General features: G+C 49.1%; 1 protein-coding gene across 1 annotated transcript; it reads left to right on the forward strand.

Annotated features, from left to right (window-relative positions):
* Positions 1 to 14,853: 14,853 nt before the first annotated feature.
* Positions 14,854 to 21,903, forward strand: TMEM171 (transmembrane protein 171). The gene is made up of 3 exons (XM_030845481.2): positions 14,854 to 15,493; positions 19,401 to 19,542; positions 21,707 to 21,903. The coding sequence occupies exons 1-3, from the start codon at positions 14,854 to 14,856 to the stop codon at positions 21,900 to 21,902; spliced, it is 978 nt and encodes a 325-aa protein (XP_030701341.1). The 3' UTR covers position 21,903.
* Positions 21,904 to 22,174: the final 271 nt, after the last annotated feature.

The raw sequence follows: 22,174 nt of genomic DNA on the forward strand, positions 1-22,174 counted from the left end.
CCAAGGAAATTTCTCTCACATTTCCCCTGACCTCGTGCAATACTTTAGCCTAAAGCAATCTGGTCATTGACTCCAAAGCGCTCTTCAAACCCCTGACCTTTGGCCATCACGGTCTCTTGCTCTACCTGTGATCTCTCTCTCTCTCTCTCTCCCCGCCCTCCATCGCTGACATTCAAAACCCTACCCACCCAAGGAGATGCCTACTTCACAACAAATGCTGCCCTCTTCTCCCTTTCAAAACTGTCCTCAGACAGTGATGACAATGAGAAACAGAAATGCAAATTACCCCCGTGACAAAGCTAGAGGACACGTATAACTCAAAATCACAAAACATAATAAAGAGCTATCAGTGCAATTACAGCCAGACAGAGAATGAGAATATCCCATAGTCCTGCCGCTGAAGTGAGGGAAGGCTAGCTCCTCCCCCATCACCTCATTAGCAGGTGAAAGCAAACATCTCAAGTGGGAAGGGTGCCTTTGGGATTGTAAGTGCAACTCCCAAATAAAATTGATCATACGTGGTTCTCCAAAAGCAGGTGACGACCATTCAGAGGACAAAACTAAAGAACTATTTAGCAATGCGAACAAGCAAGTGCCTTGGCAGCAGGAGTTTCTCTGACCTGATTTGTCTCCAAGAATATGTGGAGAAGAAGGGTCATATGGAGAATCACATGTACAAGCCGTATTTGCACAGAAGTCTCCATCTGAGCTCTATAGTTGCAATCTTGGTTGGTTTGGGGGGGAGTAAAGTATAAAAGAATGAACTCACACCCCTCACATCATGTCATAGGAGAATACTTGTTACCGTCTGGAGCACAGCCCTGTCCTCTCTCCATATATAACTCCTAAAAATATCTTGCCCGTGAAACACTCACCTTATCCAAATGAGAGTAATGATTTAAAATGTCTATGTTGGGACTTCCCTGGTGGCACAGTGGTTAAGAATCCACCTGCCAATGCAGGGGACACGGGTTCGAGCCCTGGTCCAGGAAGATCTCACATGCTGTGGAGTAACTAAGCCCATGTGCCACAGTACTGGGCCTGTGCTCTACAGCCCTTGAGCCACAACTACTGAGCCCACGTGCCACAACTACCGAAGCCCGTGCACCTTGAGCCCGTACTCCACAACAAGAGAAGCCACCACAATCAGAACTTGTGCACTGTAAGGAAGAGTAGCCCCTGCTCACCACAACTAGAGAAAGCCTGTGTGCAGCAATGAAGACCCAACACAGTTAAAATTAAATTAATTAAAAAAAATAAAAATAGATAAAATGTCTCTGTAGTGATAGTTAAACAAAAAGGAGAGAGAACAAAATATTGAGAAGCATGACAGGGAAAACAAATAGCAGGTGAAGTATAGTCACCTGAAATAGGTTTCCATGAAACACATTTGAGAAACATGAAAAATGAGACCGAATATAAAATTATGAATTTAAAAATTTGATGAAGCCATGACCTTCATAAAACAAGAGCAGAATGAAGACAAGCAGGAGTTCATGGTAAGGCTAAGAAAGCAGGAAATGAAAGATGAACTGTCGCAGCTAAAGAGCGCAGTGGAGGAACGCGGAAGCCCGGCCACGAGGGACCAGTAAGAAGGAATTATTATTTATGTCACAAGCCATTCAGCCATTCACGTAAATTCATATCTAGACTCAGCCTCATGAATTGCCAGGATTCTTGATCGGCTCTGCTTGGGTCCAGGACTGGCTGGCCTGTCTTCTGTCTTCCATCCTCAGAGGCTTTTTATCCAGTTTCCTTAGAACCACCAGATCCGGTTGGCTGACTGCTGGCCTAGCTCCTCCTCCATTGTCAGCTTTGACACAGGGGATCTCCTGGTTCTGTTTCATTTCCATCTCATCTCATCATCTCATCTCACCTCGTCTCATTCTTCATTCAGCAAATATTCATTGAGCACCTACCATGGTTCTACCCTGGGAATATGGTGGGAAGCAATTCGGACACATCCCTGCTCTCACGGTGCTTATAGTCTAATAAGGCACATATATCTTTAAAACAAAACAAATACACGTAGAATTGCCTTGTGAAGGGGGCACTGGTAAAGTAAAACTTTTTTTTTTTTTTAAAGAGAAAAGCTGCTATTTAAGTGATCGGTGCCACTCAGTTTAAGAGGAGGAAGCACACCACATAGGACAGATCTTCATTCTGGAAGAATCTGCCAAGGAGCCTCTCTCAGCTGTGAACTGTAAGGCCAGAAGGGCCCCTCTGCTGGGAGAAGGTGTCCCAGGAACTTGGCTGTGTTGTAAAGTCTGCTCCACCTGATTTTGGGAACGCAGAGCTCTGAGCACTCCAGGAAGAGGGTGAACAAAGGACAAGAAGGCCAAGGAGACATCTTCGTCACCACCAAAGAGAGCCCTGCCTAGGGTCACCGTGAAGTCATTTTTAAAACTATGTACCCCCTTGCTCCTTTAAAGTTGGCATGTAAAATTTTCATCATAAATTTAAATAGACAGGATTTCTACTTATGTCATGTTGTAAATTATTGACATTTAAACATAAAAATATACCTCATTTTTAAAGATCCCTAAGAGGATACACTTATCAGTGGTTTGACACTCACTGATAAATGTCTGTGATTTATTTTAAAATTCTGCAGTTAAGTGTGATACAGTCTGTGTGCTACTCAGGTTAAACTCCAACAGGTCAGCTAGGGTACCAGAAAGTTGGCTAAGATCAGAAAGGCCACAGGCCAGGAGGCTTCCACAAGTGTATCTGCATCCTCATCTCAATCCACACCTGGACTCAGCTAATTAGCATAAAGGTCCGAAGTGTGGTTTTATTGGTGAAAGTAGTGGCCTGTTAACTGGCACGATGAATGTTGATGATGGGCTTTTTCTTTGGGGAATTAGAGGTATGCAGGACTGTGGGTGGCTATGATTTTAGAGGTGCCCCTTACCCTAGAGTGAACCCAGGCAAGGTCGATGTGCCCAGAGGGAAGGCAGCAGAGGCTCATCCCCTGACAAGGCAGCCAGCGGCCGATGGACGAGGATGGCCGATGGCCTGATGCTCATTGAGCACAGAAAATCCTGGCTCTGGGGTGCCACCTCCAGAGGTCAGTGTCCTCACGCCCATGGGTGGGCAGCTGCATAAACTGCTTTGTGCCTGACAGTTAACAGTGTTTAATAAGCATCTGTATGTCTCACAGAACTCGATCCGACATGTTTGAGACCTTTGTTTTCACCTGTTAGTGGGATTGTGAGGGAGTAGCTAGCCTTCGGGTACCTCAGACATCTTTGGTAGCTAAACCTGAGAGGCGTATATGATTAAGTTGGTTTAGCTTATTAGTTCATGACATGATCATAATCTCTTAGTAAAAATTATCCAGCTTTTCTTTTCTTAAATTTAATTTTTATTTTTACTTTTTTTGTTCGTGTTGGGTCTGCATTGCTGCTTGCGGGCTTTCTCTAGTTGCGGCAAGCAGGGGCTACTCTTCGCTGTGGTGCACAGGCTTCTCATTGCGGTGGCTTCTCTTGTTGCAGAGCATGGGCTCTAGGCACACGGGCTTCAGTAGTTGTGGCACGTGGGCTCAGTAGTTGTGGCACACGGGCTTAATTGCTCCGTGGCATGTGGGATCTTCCCGGACCAGGGATTGAACCCGTGTCCCCTGCCTTGGCAGGCAGATTCTTTAACCACTGCACCACCAGGAAGTCCCAGTTTTTCTTTAATAGTAATACATTTTACATGCTTTTTGTTATTGTAAACTTTTATTTCCATATACTTCCTCCCCACAGAATTTTATCCTAATGTAATATTTTTATACAAGAGCATTTCTTATTAATCACCGTACTATATTTCTTTGAAATAAATATATTTTGCTTTGCAAAAATATACACCATATGTATATATTTTTCCACATCACAAAATATTCTCATTTCAAACATTCTTTCAACCATTTAAAGTATAAGAATCATTCTTAGTGCTGTAGGCACTTGAAAAACAGCAAACGCAGAGAGAGGCTTTCTCTGAACTCCTCTGGTCTACCTGAAGACAGATCTTCCAAACGAAACTCAATTGTCATAAATCCCCTTTCCAGGAGTTTCATCAGTCAGGGAAGATTGACTCTTACCATAGAAGAGAAATTCCAGAATTTTTAACACCACAACCCAACCAACTTTGTCACAAACTATCACACCTCCCATCTATTCTTCTAAGGGCCCATTCACCCCCGCTAAACACCATTTACTCTTCCCAAAGAAGCCACCGTTCCCCCTCCCTTTTCCCTACTAAGATGGCATTTAAGCCTGCATTCTAGGCCACCTTGGGGACTTACTAATTTTCCCCTGGGTATCTCCCATGTATCCGTGAGGTATCCATGATAGTAGACGTCTGTTTGTTTTTCTCTTGTTAATATTCTTTTATTACAGGGTTTCAGCCAAGAACTCAGGAGAGTAGAGTGAAAATTATCTTTCCTCTCTTACATCTTGCTGTTGGATGGAGGTGCGTCTGACTTAGGCCTCGACTGGAAATATCTAGTGCCCTCAAGGAAGAACTCATCCAAGTGAGGGGAGCCTAGAATGGTGACGTGGGTCCAGGGTCAGGGCAAAGTCACTGTGAAGGGAACTGGCATTGGCACAGCAGGAGGCTAGGGCTGGAAGCCCCTGACTCGACCTAGAAGCCATCCTGCTTTAGGAACCAAGCACCTGAGAGCAAATTCAAGAGCTATAACCCCGGGACCCCACGCCAGGGGCGTCGTAGGTGGAGCCCGTTTGGCCAAAGGTTTACCCGTGGTTGTCTTCTCTTGAAGCACCGTGCTGGCCAGGCAGGAATTTGGACCATCAGAGGCGTCACTGGACGGGAGGAAAAGGCTCCCTGGGTCTTGGGCCACCTGCTGAAACCGTCGTCAGAAAGTGAGTCTAGGAGCAAAATGTGGTTGGGTTGCCAGGCACTGCCGAGGGCCCTTGGGTTTGGGGACACCGATAGCAATCGAGTCCAGAGCTGTTCTTTCACCAGCAGCACTCATCTGCAGAGGTGCAGGCTCTGAGCAAAGCACACAGGTGAGCAAAGGCCGTGCTGGCAGACGGTGTATGAAAAGATGCAGGCCTGGAAATGTAGGGCAACAGAAAGAGCGCCACTGACCTCACAGGCCTTGGAGTCTAACTACACAAGAAAGACATGAAGAAAGGAGAGGAGTCCGCTGGAGCAGGCGCAGGGTCCGGGCGCGCGTGCAGGACGGTAGTAGCCGGAATGGTCCAATGCCTGCATTTGCAGGAGGAGCTGTTTCAGGTCAACTGTGGTCTGGTGTGAGCCGGCGGGAGGCATCCCCTGAGGTGGATGGACAGAAAGAACCGGAGAGGAGAAGGCCAGGTGTCATCCATGCGAGGGTAAAAGCATCCAGGATTAAGGCGGGATTAGAAATGGAGGAGAACTGAGTGCCAGGTGCCAAGACCCTAGCTAGACGACAGGAGATTTGGGAGATCAGCAATGACAGGGACAGGAAGGACAGAAGGTGACACAGTGGTTTAAACAGCAAAGGGCGGGGGAGAAGTTGTTCCAAAGGGATAGTAAATAACTACGCTTGTGATCAGTGCCCTGAATGAAAAATACCAGGTACTATGAAAATAACAGACAGTGTGGGGAACCAGGGCTGCTTCAGATGAGGAAGTCTCTCTGGGGAAATGACCTTTAATTGGAGACTTAAAGAATGAATGGGAGTTTGTTAGCTTGCCCTTGAATGACTCTAAACTGACATTGAAAAACAGCCATTTCACCTCCCGCGCACGGCAAGGAAGGATGCTGTGGTAGCTCTTGAGGCTCAACCATGAGAGGGGAGAAACTTGATGCGTCAAGCCCAGCTCAACCATTTCCTGGCAAGGCAGGAGCTGCTCACCTCTCTGTGAGTCTGTAAAGTGGGGCACGGCAATACCTACCTCATCGGCTTATCATGAAAGGCAAGTGGGTTAAGACGTGGACATCACCGAAAACACAGAGCAGGTTTTATGGAGGGGTTCGCTGTTGTCACTATTCAGGAGGAAATAGTTCTCCCCGAATTGCATCCAAGCACAAATTACAGTAGGTCTTTCTCTATTCACTTAATCCTTTCAATAACCCTGTGAGGTAGGGTCACAAGAAAAATACCCAAAGAGCAGTTTTCTTTTCCTTCTTTTGGAATCAACACTAGCTTTACCTGCATCCTGTGGCTGTGACTGACGAGGGACCGGGGCACTCAGGAGGTGGCTTCCTGCCAAACCACCTTGAATTTTTTAGATGCCTGGCTCTCAGGTGTCCAAATTCTTATTGCTTCACTTTCTGGGCCAGCAGTGGCTGCAGGAGAAGCCAGGGCTCAGGTGTGTGACTGTGAGGCGATGACCAGTGCCACCCAGGGAGGCTGCACCCTGCCTGCTGGACCGTCAGTGGTCAGATGGCCCACTCCCAGGGGTCTGGGTTGGGCCATTTGGAGAGCCATCTCTAAGTGTCTCAGACAAGTTTCCAGATCTCATCCTAAAATGGGTAAATGACTTGAGTGCATAACATCGAAAGGCTTCCAGCCCGCCCTGCACATTAGCAGCGAGCTGTTTGAACGAGGCAGGAACTACACTTAACCTTTTCTTTCACTCTTCTTCTTCTCATTTATTTTCATATTTATTCCATCTGGCTATATTTTCAAAACACTGTAAACTGATTTGAATCCTTTCTGGAATCGTAAGTGGCAGCCAGGAAGTGGAGGGCAGAACCAAGGGCACAGTGATGGGGCTGAGACATGCAGACGGACCTGGGAGAGGTTAGGCAGTTAGAACCCCAAACTCCCGCCACTGGCTGGCTGGGGGAGCACCTGGCAGGGTCCCCATATCCCTCCAGGGACACCAGCAGCAAAGACGCCTTCCAGAAGCTTGGGTGGCTGCAGACAGTCGTGGAGCAGAGGCAGAACGACAGGGCAGATAACACAGGGTGACCACCTGGACGGCTAGTGTTTTGAGATCACGTGACACACACCCGCAAGATGCTGAGAAATAACTGGGAGACATGCTTCAGGAAGAAGTGAGCTGAGCTGGCAGTGACTCAAACCATTGCAAACTGAGCATTCGAAGTCAACACAACTCACTTTGCTCTCACTGGGCATGCGGACCTCCCTCTTCTATCTCTATACCTTCTCTGTGGATTCGTCATCAGATCAACCTTCCTGAAGTTTACGGCGGAGGAACCGCAGATGGGAGACGAGGTGACTAGTCGCAATACGTCCACTGACGGCCCGCCACGTGCCAGAAACTTACTCCTCCAGGCATCCTTTGAGGTAGGTCGGTTTATTCCCTTATTACAGAAGAGGGCACCGAGGCACAGAAAAGTTGTTTACTTGCCTGAGTTCACACAGCTAGTAAACGGCAAAGCCAAGATCTAAACTGGGGTCTGACTCATCCCCTTTTTATAAATACCGGGAGGAATGATTCATTCTTTGGGACCCAGTGTGCTGTAGGTGTTTGATGGGGCCAACAGTAGATGCCAGGAGACAGGAGACCACTGCATTTCCATAGACTTCTTACTGTCAACACACTGGTCTCCTCTAGTCTGCTGCCCAGATGCTGCCACCTCTGTTGACGACCAAGTGGGAAATCCTCACTTTCATTCTGTCTCAAACAACTCCTTGTGCTCCACACCCTGGGCTCTGACTAGCTACACTCAAGCGGAGCTGTTATCAGCCACACAAAATCAACAGCACCAATCCAGGCAATACAATGACTGCCAAAAATTCATCTTTGCACTTGAGGTCAGCTAAGGGGCCAAATCGAAACTCTCAACTCAAGCTTGCTAAATCAGTCAATCCCACCCCAGACACAGCTCTCAGGCCCCAGGTCCACATCCAACATCAGGGTGGGGCAGAAGAAGATGCCCCGAGAACCTCGGCCTCCCCTGACTGCAGCGCCCTCTGCAGGGTTAGGCAGCTGGAGGGGGCCCAGCACGGTTCAAAGGCATCCCTGGGAGTCCTGGGAATATCAGCTGACACGTGGATCCAAGCAAGACCAAGCACTCGAGAGCAAGTTCCTGTACACCAGCCCCGTGGGAGGCTCAAGAGATGTCAGGAATTGGAAGAGAGGAATGCATGCCTCTGGGTGCCAAGGTTAATTGGGGGCAGAACCAGAGAACAACCAAAAGAGAAACGAGAAACCAGAAGCTGGCAGACTCAACTGATGGACTGTCTTTCTGCAGTCTTGTGAGTCCTGAAAAATGGCCATACTGAATTCTAGAACCCTGAGCCAATCACTGGTCCTGAGCTGCTTCTCCAGGTTGGCGGTGCCCCAGGGAGTGTCAGGCATCAGTCTGCCCCTTGCTTTGTGCCTGCTTGGAGCCCTCAGTAGCCACATATACATGTGTAAACTCTTCCAGAGGATGGGCCCAGCCCTCTTGATTTTGTAATAAACGTCACTGGCAGACCACAGGAAATTGTTCCTTCCAGAATCCCTGAACTCCAGGCCTATGTGTTCCATTGCCTACTCAGCTTCTCCACTCAGGTGTCTAGGAGACATCTCAAAGTTAACATGTCCCAAACCGAACTGTGAAGCTCCCCCCTCAAACTTGTCCTGCCTTTAGTCTCGGTCAGTGCCAGAACCATGTTTCCAGTTCTTCAGGTCAAAAACCTTGGAGTCAAAACCCACATTCAGTCCATGGAAAACCCCGTTGACTCTATCTTCGAGATGTATTATATGAGATATATACAGAATCCAATTGTGTTTATCACCTTCAAACAAAAGCCACGATCATCTCTCTCCCAGGTTATTTATAATAGTCTCCTAAATGGTCTCTTCATCTCTACTTCCTCCTCCTCTGGCTATGCTCACCCAGAAGCCTCTGTTTTCTTTTTTAAAATAAGTCAGATCACATCACATTCAGCTAAAAAACCCTCCAAAGACTGCTCATCTTACTCAACGTTACTTACAACAGGAAACTCCCTGACAGTCCAGTGGTTAGGACTCCACACTTTCACTGCTGAGGGCCCAGGTTCAATCCCTGGTCAGGGAACTAAGATCCTGTAAGTGGCGTGGCACAGCCAGAAATAAAAAAGGACTTACAGTGGCCCACCAAGCCCTACTGACCTCCTCCTATTCCACTCTCCCTTGCTCACCTACTCCAGCAACCCTGGCTTCTTGTTCTTCCCTGAATATGCTATGCCTGCTCCTGCCTCAGGGCCTTTGCACTTGCTGTTTTCTCTGCCTGAAGTGCTCTTCCCCTCTTCCCCCAAATATCACCACAGTTCTCTGTGGCAGTTCTAAAATATGTTCACAAATTCTTTGATACTCTCCCCTTCAAGAGGTGGAGCCTAATCCCTCTCTCCTTGACTTAGTGACTCAATCCTAAGAACTAGAATAAAGCAGAAGCAATGGTGTGGGGCTTCAGAGACTGTCATAAAAAGCACTACAGCTTCCTCCTCATTTGCTCTCTCTTGGATTACTCACCCTAGAGGAAGCCAGCTGCCATGTCATGAGAACGCTCAAGCGGCTCTGTGGAGAGGTTCACATAGTGAAAAACTGAGGCCTCCTGCCAACAGCCATGGGGGAGAGCCACCTTGGAAACAGGTCCTCCAGCCCCAGTCAGGCCTTCAGACGATGCAGCCCCAGCAAACTGCTTGACTGCAGCCTCATGAGAGATCCCAAGCCAGAACAACCCCGCTAAGCTGTTCCCAGACACCTGACCCTCAGAAACTGAGAGAATAAATCTTTGTTGCTTATAGCTCTACATTTTGGGGGCTTCCCTGGTGGCACAGTGGTTAAGAATCTGCCTGCCAATGCAGGGGACATGGGTTCAAACCCTGGTCCGGGAAGATCCCACGTGCCGCAGAGCAACTAAGCCCGTGCGCCACAACTACCAAGCCTGTGCTCTAGAGCCCACGAGCCACAACTACTGAGCCTGCACACCACAACTACTGAAGCCCGCGCGCCTAGAGCCCATGCTCCACAACTAGAGAAGCCACCGCAGTAAGAAGCCCGCGCACCGCAACAAAGAGGAGCCCCCACTCGCCGCAACTAGAGAAAGCCCACGCGCAGCAAGGAAGACCCAACACAGCCAAAAATAAATAAATAAAATAAATAAAAATTTTTAAAAGCTCTATATTCTGGGATAATTTCTTATGTAATGATAGATAATCAATATGCTTGCTTTCTCATTCCTCTCAAGCTTTTGCTGCATTCCTCAGCTTCACCCTCCATATTCACTTCCTGAATTCAAGATTCATCCATTTTTTACGCTTGTTCTGATGCTATTTTTCTAAGGACTCAGCCTGGGCTGATCTTTTTTCACTACCACATGGGCTGGAAAAGGCCACCAGGTTTTAGATAGTGACAAGGTCATTCAGTCTCTTTCTTAAGAACACGTCTGCTACAAAGACAAGCACCTTGAATGCTGGTGGGTATGTCTTTCATACATGACCGATGATTGGTATCCAAGGAGTTTAATTTAGTCAAACAGGCTCCAAAAGACACAAACAGTTCAAGTGGCAGACATCCCAAGTGGAGGCTAATCTGATTGTCCTTGGTGCCAGTACATTCAAATCTGTCATGTGTGGCCAGCCTGCAGTCATGTGGCACCAGAGGGGCAGCTGTATCAACAGGGCCCTTGCAGGTCCGCACACGACGTGGCCAGAGACGGAGTTTCAAGTAGGGGAGAAGGAAAGAATGATTAGGGAAAGGAAAAGGAAACCCCCTTGTACAGAAAGGAATTGCTAGCAGGCCTGTGTAGGGAGGCCAATCCTATAGTCAGGGCTGCGTTCTTGGAAAGCTGCGTGCCCGCTGCTGTTGTGTGATCGCCACTGCTGGTTATTTGCTCGTCAGCTGGGCGTGCTCTGAGGCCCTTCCAGCAGGTGGTATAATCTGACACTTTGACCAGGATAGCTCCACCCGGACACAGATTGCCACAATGTCCTTGGGATACAGCGTCTGTTCTGTTGCAGGGATAAAAATGCCACATGATAAAAAGACATTTTCGGAGTTTGTGGCATTGTGTGTCCTTTGGGTGACAGACGTACCCAGGAGGAACAGTCAGCCTGGTTCAGGCCCTTGCTCCACATTAACCATCTGTGGAGATCGCTTTACATCTTTGGGCTGTGGTTTCCTCAGCTGAAAAATGACCGTTTTAGCTCCCCTATTGCCTTCTGCCTGCAACCTTCTCTGAGTTGCTGGGGACACACAGTGAAGAACCACAGGCTGTATGTAGGTAAAGCAGGCAACACAGAACCTGGCCCAGAGCAAGGGGTGTTGATATTCAAGATAGTAATAATCTTTGGCCACTGGGGCAAGTGGCCCAGCAAATCCCTCCCACTAGACCCTGCCCAGTCTGCTTCCCTTACGAAGCCCTGTCTTACCCAGCCAGCCCGCCAACCTGCAGAACCCAGGTGGACACCCTTCCCTGTTTGCCTCCCTGTGAGCCCTTCTTTGAGTCTCCTTCTCCCTTCTGTAATCAGCTAAGCCAACTCCTTCTTTACTGCAGTGAAAAACGACTGGGAACAACTTGCTGTATCAGGTATGCAAGGTGTTCTCGCTTCCAAAAGGTTAAGGCAGTTGGCGTTAACTCTTGACTGGGCTGATTTCAGGCAAAGTGGATAGGACTCCAGGGAGAAGTGGCAGGGATGGGAAAGGCCGCAGGGCTCATGGCGCTCCCCACTTTGGGCTGAGCTCTTGACTCACCTTTCACAGCGCCCTGACCTCTGGTGTGGAAACTGGCACAGCTGATTCCATGTCACGTGTCACGGGGCAGGTTACAAATAGCACGGGGATTAGCAAACCCATCCCAAAACGCCCAGTTCAAGGGCAGAGAAAGTGAGCAGCTTAAGTCCGGCAAATCATTAGCGACTGAGAACCAGGAAGGGGGTTCGATGGCAACGCGGGGCTGCGATAACCGTGAAGACCATACGTGGGAGTCTCGGAGCTAGGACCGGATGCCTGTACGCTTCGGGCATGGACGACCCTTGTCTCACACGCTAATGGAGCGCACGTTTCTGTGACCTGGTGTCTCTATAACCTCTTCGTCGGGGAGCTCGCGGCGAGGGGCTAGCCCCAGTGACCCCAGCCAAGGTCTCTGGACAGGCAGGAGGGCCACAGGTCCCCGGGTGCACCCGTCCCAGAGGGCGCGGCGGTGGGAACGCGGGGACCCCTGCCTGGGCGGCGGCCACACCGAAGAGGGGGGCAGGCGCTGCCCTTTCTTCCCCAACCCCAGCCCAAATTCTGGGCTCTCGGCCCGGAAGGGAACCGGCTCCCTTCACGCCGCCCGGACCTCGACCGTCGCTTCGCGAGTTGGGACAGCCAGGAGAATCCCAACTTGCCGCCCCGTGCCCGCAGGGCCACGGGCCAAGGAGGAGGAGGAGGAGGCGGAGGGGGGGGGCATTTTCCCGGATTCCTCGCGCTCACGGTCACGGACGCGGAAGCCGCCCGGTCCGCCGCCCCGCGCTCTCCACCCCGGAGCCGGGCGCGCCTCTGGACCCCGAAGGGCAGCACCCGGCGCCGGCCAGCTCCCGCCAGTCCGCCCTGCCCTGCCCGCGCCGGCGACGCCTCCTCCGTAAACACCGCGCGGCCCGCCCTCTGCGCCGGGACACACAGGTGGGAGTGTGCGGTGCGGCCCGCCGCCCGGGAGGCCGCGGGTGGAGGCGGGCGCCGCGCTGCCCGCCGACTGCCGGCGCAGACAGCGCCCTTGCAGGACGGAGCCTCAGGTAAGCGCTCCCGGCCCCGCGCTCCTCTGCACCCCGGGAGCCCGCGCTCTGTGGCCGCGGGGCGGGCACTGAGCTTTGGGGGCCAGGCTGGGAGCGAGGAGCGGCGCAGCGCGGAGGAGCCGCACTGCACCTGCGTCCGCGGGGGCCGCGCGCCGAGCCCTGCGGGCTGGTGTTGCGCTCCGGCTCTCTAAACCCACCAGGCTCTTTCCCGTAAAGGACTTGTGCCTCCCTGCGTCAGTACCCAAACACAGAGAGCTTTGGACGTGGTGACATGCTGCTGATTTGGAAATGTCCTTTGGGAAACAGCGTTGGGGAGGTGAATTTGGCTTTGGGGAAATGAAATGTAGGTTGGTATTTGGAAAAGGTTTAATCTCCTATTAGCGCAGATGTCTCTGAGTCAGTTTGTGAGCGCATCTATGGGGCGGGGAGGGGAGAGAGAACGAACTACCCACATACTATTTTGGATGGGGGATTAACACCTATGCCAGGTGCTTAGTCCACTAGTCCATGGAAAGGAAGCTACAAATCCAGTTTTAGGCTTTACTAGTATTGGGGAATTTGCCTTAAGGCAGTTGAAGCCTTGTGACTCACGACAAAGTCCAGGTCTCAATCCAAGGTACAATGAATTGATAGGACTTTGTGGCAGAGAGTCACCCCTCAGTCATATCTTCAGACCAGCAAAAGATATTACAGGACTCAGAATTTTTTTTTAATTAGTGCAATACTTTAAATGTTTGTTTCCGCTTAATTACATCTTCATAAATATAGTTTGTCCAAGTTTAACACGGAAGCTTGTTTCCCACCTCTATTTCCTTCTTTCTCCAACTTCCTTCTGATTGTATCTTACTTTTTCCTGGAAAAGCACTTCCTAGCATAAGACCAGTTGTTTCCTTTCTTTACGTAACCTGACCCTACTTGGACATGATTTGGGTTTGTCAAGATGGCCTTGGCTTTAGCGACTCAATCTTGAGCTCCTTCACGTGACCATGGATGCAAGTGGCACAAAAGATTTTAAAAGTTTTCTTTCCTGGAGCAAGTGAAAATGTTCTTTACACTTGGGTTGTCTTTTTGAGTGCCCCAACTTGAAGGGTCCTGGAAAAATATTCCATTCATTAGAGTAAGACAAGATAACTGGATAATAAAGTCAGGGTGTGTAAGGTAGACAATTCTTTACCCACTGCTCGGGATACATTTAATATATGAGAGCCTTGAAGTACCGGGCTTGGGTGGTCTTATGGAAGGTGCTTTGCCACTTGATTTCATGTATACTCTTCTTTCAGAGTCAAGTTCTATTGCTGTTTAGTGTTTTGTGACTGGTGATTTTATCGGCTGCTTATTTTTAACTGGGTCTCAACCTTTTTGTGTAAGTGGGTGGCACCACGGAAGAGGGTGAGCAAGAGGCCACCTGCCCACCTGAGGGACAAGGTGCTACCAGACCCCCCTGGGTTATCCCAGAACCAAGCAGCCAGGCCACCAGATTTCAGGGCAGCCCCAATGTGTGCCTGTTTGAGAACTCAAGAGTCACATTTTGACAGAATTAACTTAAAATCCACCAAACTCACTGTGTTCCTGAACCGCCTTCCCATTCAGTTGAAACTTGGGTCTCCCATAGATGTAGCCTTAGGATAAAGCAGGGAATGGAAAGTCGCTGCGGTCTAAAATAGGAAATGGAAAGTTAGGTACTGAACGAAACTTTACCGACTTGGAAATACTCATAGCAGCTGTGATGAAATATGGGCTGTTTGTAAATCAGAAACAATCCCTGTGGTTCTTCCTTCACTCACCATTGTTTTTATGTTTGGGGTTTTGGGTTTTTTTGGCCTGGGGAAGTGAGTCTGTTAAGGCTCATAACAGGAAAAGCCACACCCATTTACTTTTGTTGCATGGGTTTTGATTTTTCAAGATACTCTTAGGTGCATGGTAATTGCATTTGCCCTTCTTGCATATCTTTATAAAATTACGTGTTCAGGAGTTTCTGAATGCCAGTTCCTCTGACTCATGAACCAGGTCATTGTGCTACCGTGTATCAGTTGCACAAAGTTCTGTTCCCTGTGATTTCATCCTAGTGTGATCTGGGAAAAAGAACAGGGCGGGTCAGGAACACCTGCGCGCACTTTAATTTGGTGTTTGGTTATGTCTGCAGAGTTGTTGAAACCATTGAAGGGAAGGAACACATCCCACCCACCTCGGGGAAGTGGCCTCTTCTGGCCATGTCTCCCGCAGCTGCTGCCGAGCCAGATGGGGTCCAGGGAGACAGGCGTGTCACCAAGCTCATTTTCTTCCTTTTTGTCATCGGTGCTATCCTGCTGTGTGTGGGAGTCCTGCTCTCCATCTTTGGGTTCCAGGCATGCCAATACGAAACCCTCCCAGACTGTAGCATGGTGCTGAAGATCTCCGGGCCCGCGTGTGCCGTGATTGGGCTGGGGGCTGTGGTCCTGGCCCGCTCCCGGGCACGACTTCAGCGAAGTGAGGAGCGCCTGCGAGGCAACCGGGGGGCCTCCGACCGAGCCTTCCTCTGTGGGGAGAGCCGCCAGTTTGTCCAGTGTCTCATCTTTGGGTTTCTGTTCCTGACGAGTGGTATGCTCATCAGCGTACTGGGCATTTGGGTCCCCGGGTGTGGCTCAGACTGGGTGCAGGAACCGCTGAATGAGACAGACACTGCTGACTCAGAGCCCCAGATCTGTGGATTCCTGTCCCTGCAGATCTTGGGACCCTTGATTGTGCTTGTGGGATTGTGTTTCTTCGTGGTTGCCCATGTTAAGAAGAGAAACAACTCGAATGTGGGCCAGGATGCTTCTGAAAGTGAAGAGAGACAGACCCAGAACATGGAGCCCGTCCAGGTCACTGTAGGTGGGTGGCTGTCCTTCCTGTTCTTGTTCATATCACCATAGCTGTAGCATCAAGGCTTCACTGAGCTGCTCCGGGTCTGGCCTAGATTCTCTTTCTCCTTCTCTCTCTTTGTCCCTGTCCCTGTGTGTGCGTCTCTCTCTCACACACAGAGACATACACACATACACGCACGCAGATGCACACAGACACAGTTCTGCTGCTGTACTTATCCCCATAAGAATCCTTGAGCACATCATCTCCTCCCAGCCATTCCTTATTATCTAGCAAAAGCATTGGGACATTAACTTGTGACCTTGACTAAGGTCACAGAGCAAATAAAGAGGAAAGTGAGAGGATCCTTGAGGAAAGCCTGGGAGCCTTCTAAAACCCCAGGTACCCGCCAAGTGACCCTGTTTCCCCTGTTATTCTCACACCAAACACTTAGGGCACTTCTGGTTGTTGGAAATGTGGGTTCTCATCCCTGACTGGCTGTCTTTGGAAGTCCTGAACCTCTCCTGGCCTTACTTTATGTATTTATAAAATGGGCACTGCATTTCTAAGATTCCTGACAGCACTAATATCTAGGGTTCTGAATCTGTCACAAGTCCATCGGTCTTCCATGTTCTGAGGGAGTCTTCTGTACTGTTTTCTGCATCATTCTTCATTTTCTGTAATTTCATCCTTGGCTTCAGGGTCGGAGCAAGGTTTGGAAGCAGTGGCACAGACAAAGATGAAACATGACAGCACCTGTCGCTTCTTTCCTCCATGGAGTGCCTACAGAGTGTCCCTTCGGGTCCCCAGGGATCTGCAGAAGAGCTGGATCACCATTTCCCAGAGTCAGGTCCCCACAGAACCATACCAGTAGCTTTGGCCTCACGTTCACACAGACAAAACACCCCCACCACTGCTCATTTTTGCAAATCACTGTTTTATTTCAGTCTCCCACTCTGAAGCCACAGCCTTAACATGTAAAAGGCTGGGCGGGCAAAGAGGATTACAGAGCAGAAACCATGGAAGGAACAGGGAAGGAAGGTGGCGAGTGAGATGTTTCTCGCGGATGGGGCTGTCTGTCGAGCTGGCGGTACTCACTGTGGGGATTCCCTGGGCTGTGGACTTTGCATGGTATTGGCCTCAGAAAGGAAGGGCAGATAGATTTACAGACGATCCTTGTGTTCAGCCAGGGTTGAAGCTCCCAACTTCCTTATTTGTGCGTTTATATAATTACGGTGACAACATCGATATCAGTTATATGTTAATAATAGCAAACAAATATATAGGGCTTATTCTTGGGCCAAATACCCATCTAGGTGTATTTTAGCATGTACTCGTCAAGGGCCTGTTGTGTGAAATTCATTCACACCTACAACAATCCACTGAGGCAGATGCTCTTAGTGTCTCCATGTTAAAGATAAAGAAACCAAGGCTCAGGGATCCCAAGTAATTTGCCCAACGTCACAAACTAGCAAGCGGCAGAGCCAGGACCCTAACGGAGGCGGTGGGCCGGCTTATGCTTGGCCCTTGCATAGCGCCCTCCCCAGGCACTTGCTGTAATTCTGTTTCTGCAGGCGTCATCCTTCACCAGGTGTCCCGGGTTGTTGTTACATGACGAAAGCCCTCACCCAATATTATAGACGTTCTTAGTTCTTTCAGGGAACACGGCGGGGTCCAAGTAAATACTCTCATGAGACACTCACGGCCTTCCACTTAGTTGGGAGCATTTCAAGGTGTGCCCTTTGGGTTTACCATCCGGGAGTTTTGGGGCCCAGCTTTCTTCCTGGTGGTTGGAATGGGGGGCGGCAGGGAGCAGGGCTTGTGCTGGAGTGACTCCTGGGCGGTTCTGTCCTGATGTTGGCACTGCATAGTTTCAAATCTTTTCCACATAACCGTGTAAGTCCTATCAAACCTGTGAAAATCTGGCACCTTGTCTTTCTCTCCTTTGGTATTATGGAATAGGGTTTACGTTTTTAGAAATCGTGCCTTTCAGCACGGTTGTTAAGACTCCAGGCATTGTCTGTCAATGGTCAGTTCTGCCTTGTGAGGGAAATTGGGGTGATAAGAGGCAGTCCTTGGCTAAGTGCCAGAATGCAGCTCTTCCCAGAATGGAAGACAGAAGAGAGAAACCAAGATGCATGATATCTGCATTGTGGGCACACCTAGTGCTGGACCCTGGATGCACAAGCTGGTGTGTGGTCAACTCACAGAGGACATCAAGTCTTTCAGGACATAGTGGAAGGGAAACCCCAGGGGCATGGGACTTTCCGGGGAGAGCAGGAGGGCTGGGAGCTGACCTGGCAGAGGGGTGGCTAAGCCTCAGAGATAACTGGAGACTCTGAGTACTTCCTTGTCTGTGTTTGATAGGTGATCAGCCTGCTTTAGAGGCTTGTTTCCAGATCCTTTGTCCTACAATGTATAATTAAAGTGAACATTCAACCTACCTTCCTCTGACCTACGAAGACCTTCTGAAAAAATTCAATGAGAATCCCAAGACAACCACTATGCTTTTTCCAGCTTCGGTTAGCGATGTATATTAAAAGCTTGAACCGCCATCTCCTTGCAGAAGGAGAGATGGAGTTAATGCATTTTCTGCAGGGCTAAGTTACCTCTGGGGAGGTGGAGAGTGGAACCACTGGCCAGACTGCCAGTGGGGAATGTTTCTTCAGACATGCACATAGGTGCCACTTGCTGGTGGTTGTGAAGAAAGTCCCTTTGAGGATGTGTTACAGTTGAGAGAGCTTGCTCCGTGCTCAGCACCGTTTTAACCCCGCGCGCAAATCCAGTCCTCCTAACTGTCCTCGGAGGCAGGTACAGTTACAGCCTGCCGTTTACAGATGTGGTGGCTGAGGGAGGCCTAGAGAGGGCACGTAACTTGTTCAGGGCCACACTTGGTGGGAACTGGCAAGTGGAACCCCGGTAACTCTAGAGAACCCTGCAGCTACCTAGGTGAGCATCAGCTCTGCTACCAGTACAAACCGTCTCCTCCCTGCAGGGAAGTAAAGTCCTCTTTCCTCTTTCATTCTTCCTGAGCTGTCATTTGGTGCTGCCAGCTTATCAGAGGCCACCCTCAGACCTCATTTCTAGAAGGTTCTGGGCAACTCATCTGGTACATTTTGTGTTGGAATCAAATTAGAGCTTGCATCTGGTCCCCAGTTCTCCTCGCCCAAACACAGGGATGTCTTCTGGAGCGAACAGTACCAACAGAAATGCAACAAAACAAAACAAAACAAAAAAAACCCTAGCTTTTCTTTGAGTTTGACTTTCTTTTGTAAAGCTTGGAAGAAACATTGGTAGATAAAAAAAACTCTTCACGTGCATAAACCACAACTATGGAAATAGGGATGATGGGCTGTATTGTGGCTGTACTGTCATTTGTTCAGAGGTTGAAACTGCATTTGAGGAGTGGAGGCACTTTATCCAACAGCTAACTTTTGAAGAATTAAAATTGTAAGTAGAAAACGAGAAAAGCTTTGTAGCAGCAGACATCCCAGGGGAGGTAAGGAACATTGTTAGCAAATGCTTCACAGAAATGCTTTAGCTCAGACTTGCTATGAAATGTAGGCCCACTATTTTTTTTTTTCATGTGGCAAGATAGACAACATACAATTTACCAGTTTAATCATTTTAAAGTGTAGAGTGGTATTAAGTACATTCACCATGTTGTACAGCCACCACCATGATCAATTCCCGGAAGTTTTTCATTATCCTGAACAGAAACCCTGCCTGCATTAAACACTAAGTCCAGTCGCCCTAGCCTCCAGCCCCTGGCAACCTCCACTCTCCGTCTCTGTGAGTTGGATAGGCTCACTTTTAAATTCTGGTGTTTTGACCTTTTCTATAGATGGGCCAAATATATAATTAATTTCTTTAGCTGTTGCTCATTTGCTTGCATTTAGTACTCATCTATCGTCAATGAAATGTTGTGTTTCCTTAGGTGATGCCGTGATCATATTCCCACCTCCTCCACCACCTTACTTTCCTGAGTCTTCAGTTTCTGCAGCTACTCGGAGTCCTGGGGCTGACGGTTGGCTCCCAAATGAAAGTCCACCTTCATATTACAGTATTTTTAACTATAGGTAAGACTTCCCGTTTGAACGTCAAGAGGAGGAAAGTTTAACCTTTTCAGGCCTGTGTCTACGTTCAGGCCAAATCAGCTTCAAGGCTATGGTAGAGGTGTAGCCATCCAAGTATGAGTATCTTTTTGGCTGACATTGTGCCAGAATCGTTGCCTTAATATTCCTAGTACTTTTCAGGAAACTTTGGGCGGCACACGAGTTAAAAATTATAAAAGTGGTTATGCCGGGTTCACATGAAGCCTTCTCCAGGCATCTTTATGTGGTCCTAGCAGGGCTGACCCTCAAAATGCTGCACAAACCCATCAGCCGTCCCGAGCGCTGGAGCAGAACTCAGGAGGCCCCTGCTAAGTTAGGCGTTGCTGCTTTAGACTGTGGGAGGGGTGAGGGTCCCCGGGGACCTCCAGCAGGTACAGAGCATTTCAGTATCTAATGGAGATACTCAAGTGGCCGGCTGAAATCAACCTGCACCCTGACTTGACCACGCCAGGCTTCTCCCCTCAATATTAAGTTGTTCCCTGGGCCTCAGAGCCTTCTCAGATTGACCGAAGAGAAATACGAGATCCCCATCCCCATCCCCCATGATTTCCACATACCACAAATTTGGAGGCGTACCTGGGGTCAGATTAAACAGTGTAAATATAAGTGTTTTTCCTTGAGGCAGAGGGATGCCATTGAAGGCTGTGGAGTCACGGCCACAGGGTCCGAGCAGTGGTTAGCACAGCTCGTGATGGGGAAAGGCTGGGGGTGACCAGACCGGAGAGGAAGGCTTCTCTCATGGACAGGCTGAACATGGGGCTGGGGCTGGGGTGGTCAGAAAGGGAGGAGTGTGTGAGGATGTCTGCTGTGGAGGACGACAGGGATGAAGAGCGGAGATGATGATGTCAAGGGTGAGTGACAGGGACAGGGAATGTCCCTGACTGAGGAAGACAGAGACGGGGCCTGTGTAAGTGGGAGAAGATGGTGAGCTGGCTTGCAGTAGAGGGAGAGCGAGGTGTGGGCCTTTGAGCTAGACCGGATGGGCCAGGTCTTGGGAGAGAGATGGGGTACTGGAGATGAAATGGCAAATAGGCTGCTGAAACCAAGAGGGCAAGGCGACAGAGGCCTGTGGAGAATCCACGGGCGGGGAAGGCATGAAAGGAAGGAGTTCTGGGAAGTGTCAGGGATGAGCAGGGCTGGAAAAGGCTCTGCACCTTCCCACATGGGAAACCAGGGTGTAGGACGTGAAGGTAGGATCACTGGAAAATCTCACAGGGCAAAGCAGGCCTCAGTGAAAAGTGGCTTTTGAGACACTTAAGACACGTGCATTTTTGAAAGCATTGAGAAGCAGGACATGAGAGATGTCACGAGTGTGCTAGGGATGGGGGCTGCCATACCTGGTCATTCATGTTTCACGGCACGTGTTCTTGTACCTCAAACCGGGTGATGAGCTGGAGATCTGACCAGGGATGAATGCAGGAGTTCCCCTGTGTGGGTGAAAGGGAGGTTAGGTTCTGGACATTTGTAGAATTCTCTTAGTGAATTTTTATATTCTTTTCTCCAATGATGAACTTCCCAGAGCCCTAAAATAAATGTCTATTTCTACGGCTACTAAAAACTACTCCTACGGCTGTTGCAATGCCAGAGTCTGCCTTTTCTTACATTACCTCAGGTCATTCTCATAGTTACTTAGAAGGTAGGCACTGTCATCATCCCCATTTTACAGATGAGGAAACTGAGGCTTAGAGAGGTTAAGTAACTTGCCTGAGATCAGACAGCTAGAAAGCAGCAGAGTGGAAATTCAGATGCAGGTCTGCCCTTTGCTAGACCCCACTCCATTAACCAGTACGTCTTCCTGCCTTCCTTCAAGTTGTAGCAGAGAAGAGTAACTGTGTGTGTGCATGTTCTCTTCGGAAGGCAGCTATGTGTTTGTACTCTACGTCTTTTCAATGACAAGGGGAATGACAACAGGAGTGAGACAGTCTTAAAGTAACCATGAGCTCTAAGGACAGGAAGGGGTAAGAAATCAAAACATATCTATGCAGAATAGAATATGGAAGAAATTACTCTGGAGACCCTTGCAAATGTTTCCAACTGCATCTAATTAAACATGTGAAAAGAACCTGGTAGTTAAGGCATGTGACTGAGTCCCTCTGCTCCCTTTCATGTTCTCTCTCCTTCTTCATAGGATCCCAACTCCTGAGGGCCAAGGCGCAGCCGCTGAGAGAGACTGTGAATCTATATATACTATTTCTGGGACTGCTTCATCCTCTGAGACCTCACACACTCCCTGTCTCTCATCCGAATTGCCTCCCAGATATGAAGAAAAAGAAGCTGCTGCCCCCACATCCTTGTCTCCATCTTCTGAGCCTTCCCCACCGTGAGCCATGGACTCCAGTTCAATTTTTTATAGAATCAATCACTATTTAATTTGTTTTTCTAATAAAAAATACAATAGAATCGGCTATGTCCTGACTTCCTGGTGTAGTATCAACATCAATAACAAACCTTCCAGATTAAGCTGTCAATGCTTCATACCACAGGAGGGGGAGCGTGCCTCTGGCTGGGAATCTAAGATGCTTCTCTCATTGAGGCCTCCTACTCTGGGAGGTGGGTGGGATCGTTCGCATTGGTGGATGAAAAAGCAGAGGCTCAG

Source organism: Globicephala melas, chromosome 3, assembly GCF_963455315.2.
Source record: "Globicephala melas chromosome 3, mGloMel1.2, whole genome shotgun sequence".
Lineage (NCBI taxonomy): Eukaryota > Metazoa > Chordata > Mammalia > Artiodactyla > Delphinidae > Globicephala > Globicephala melas.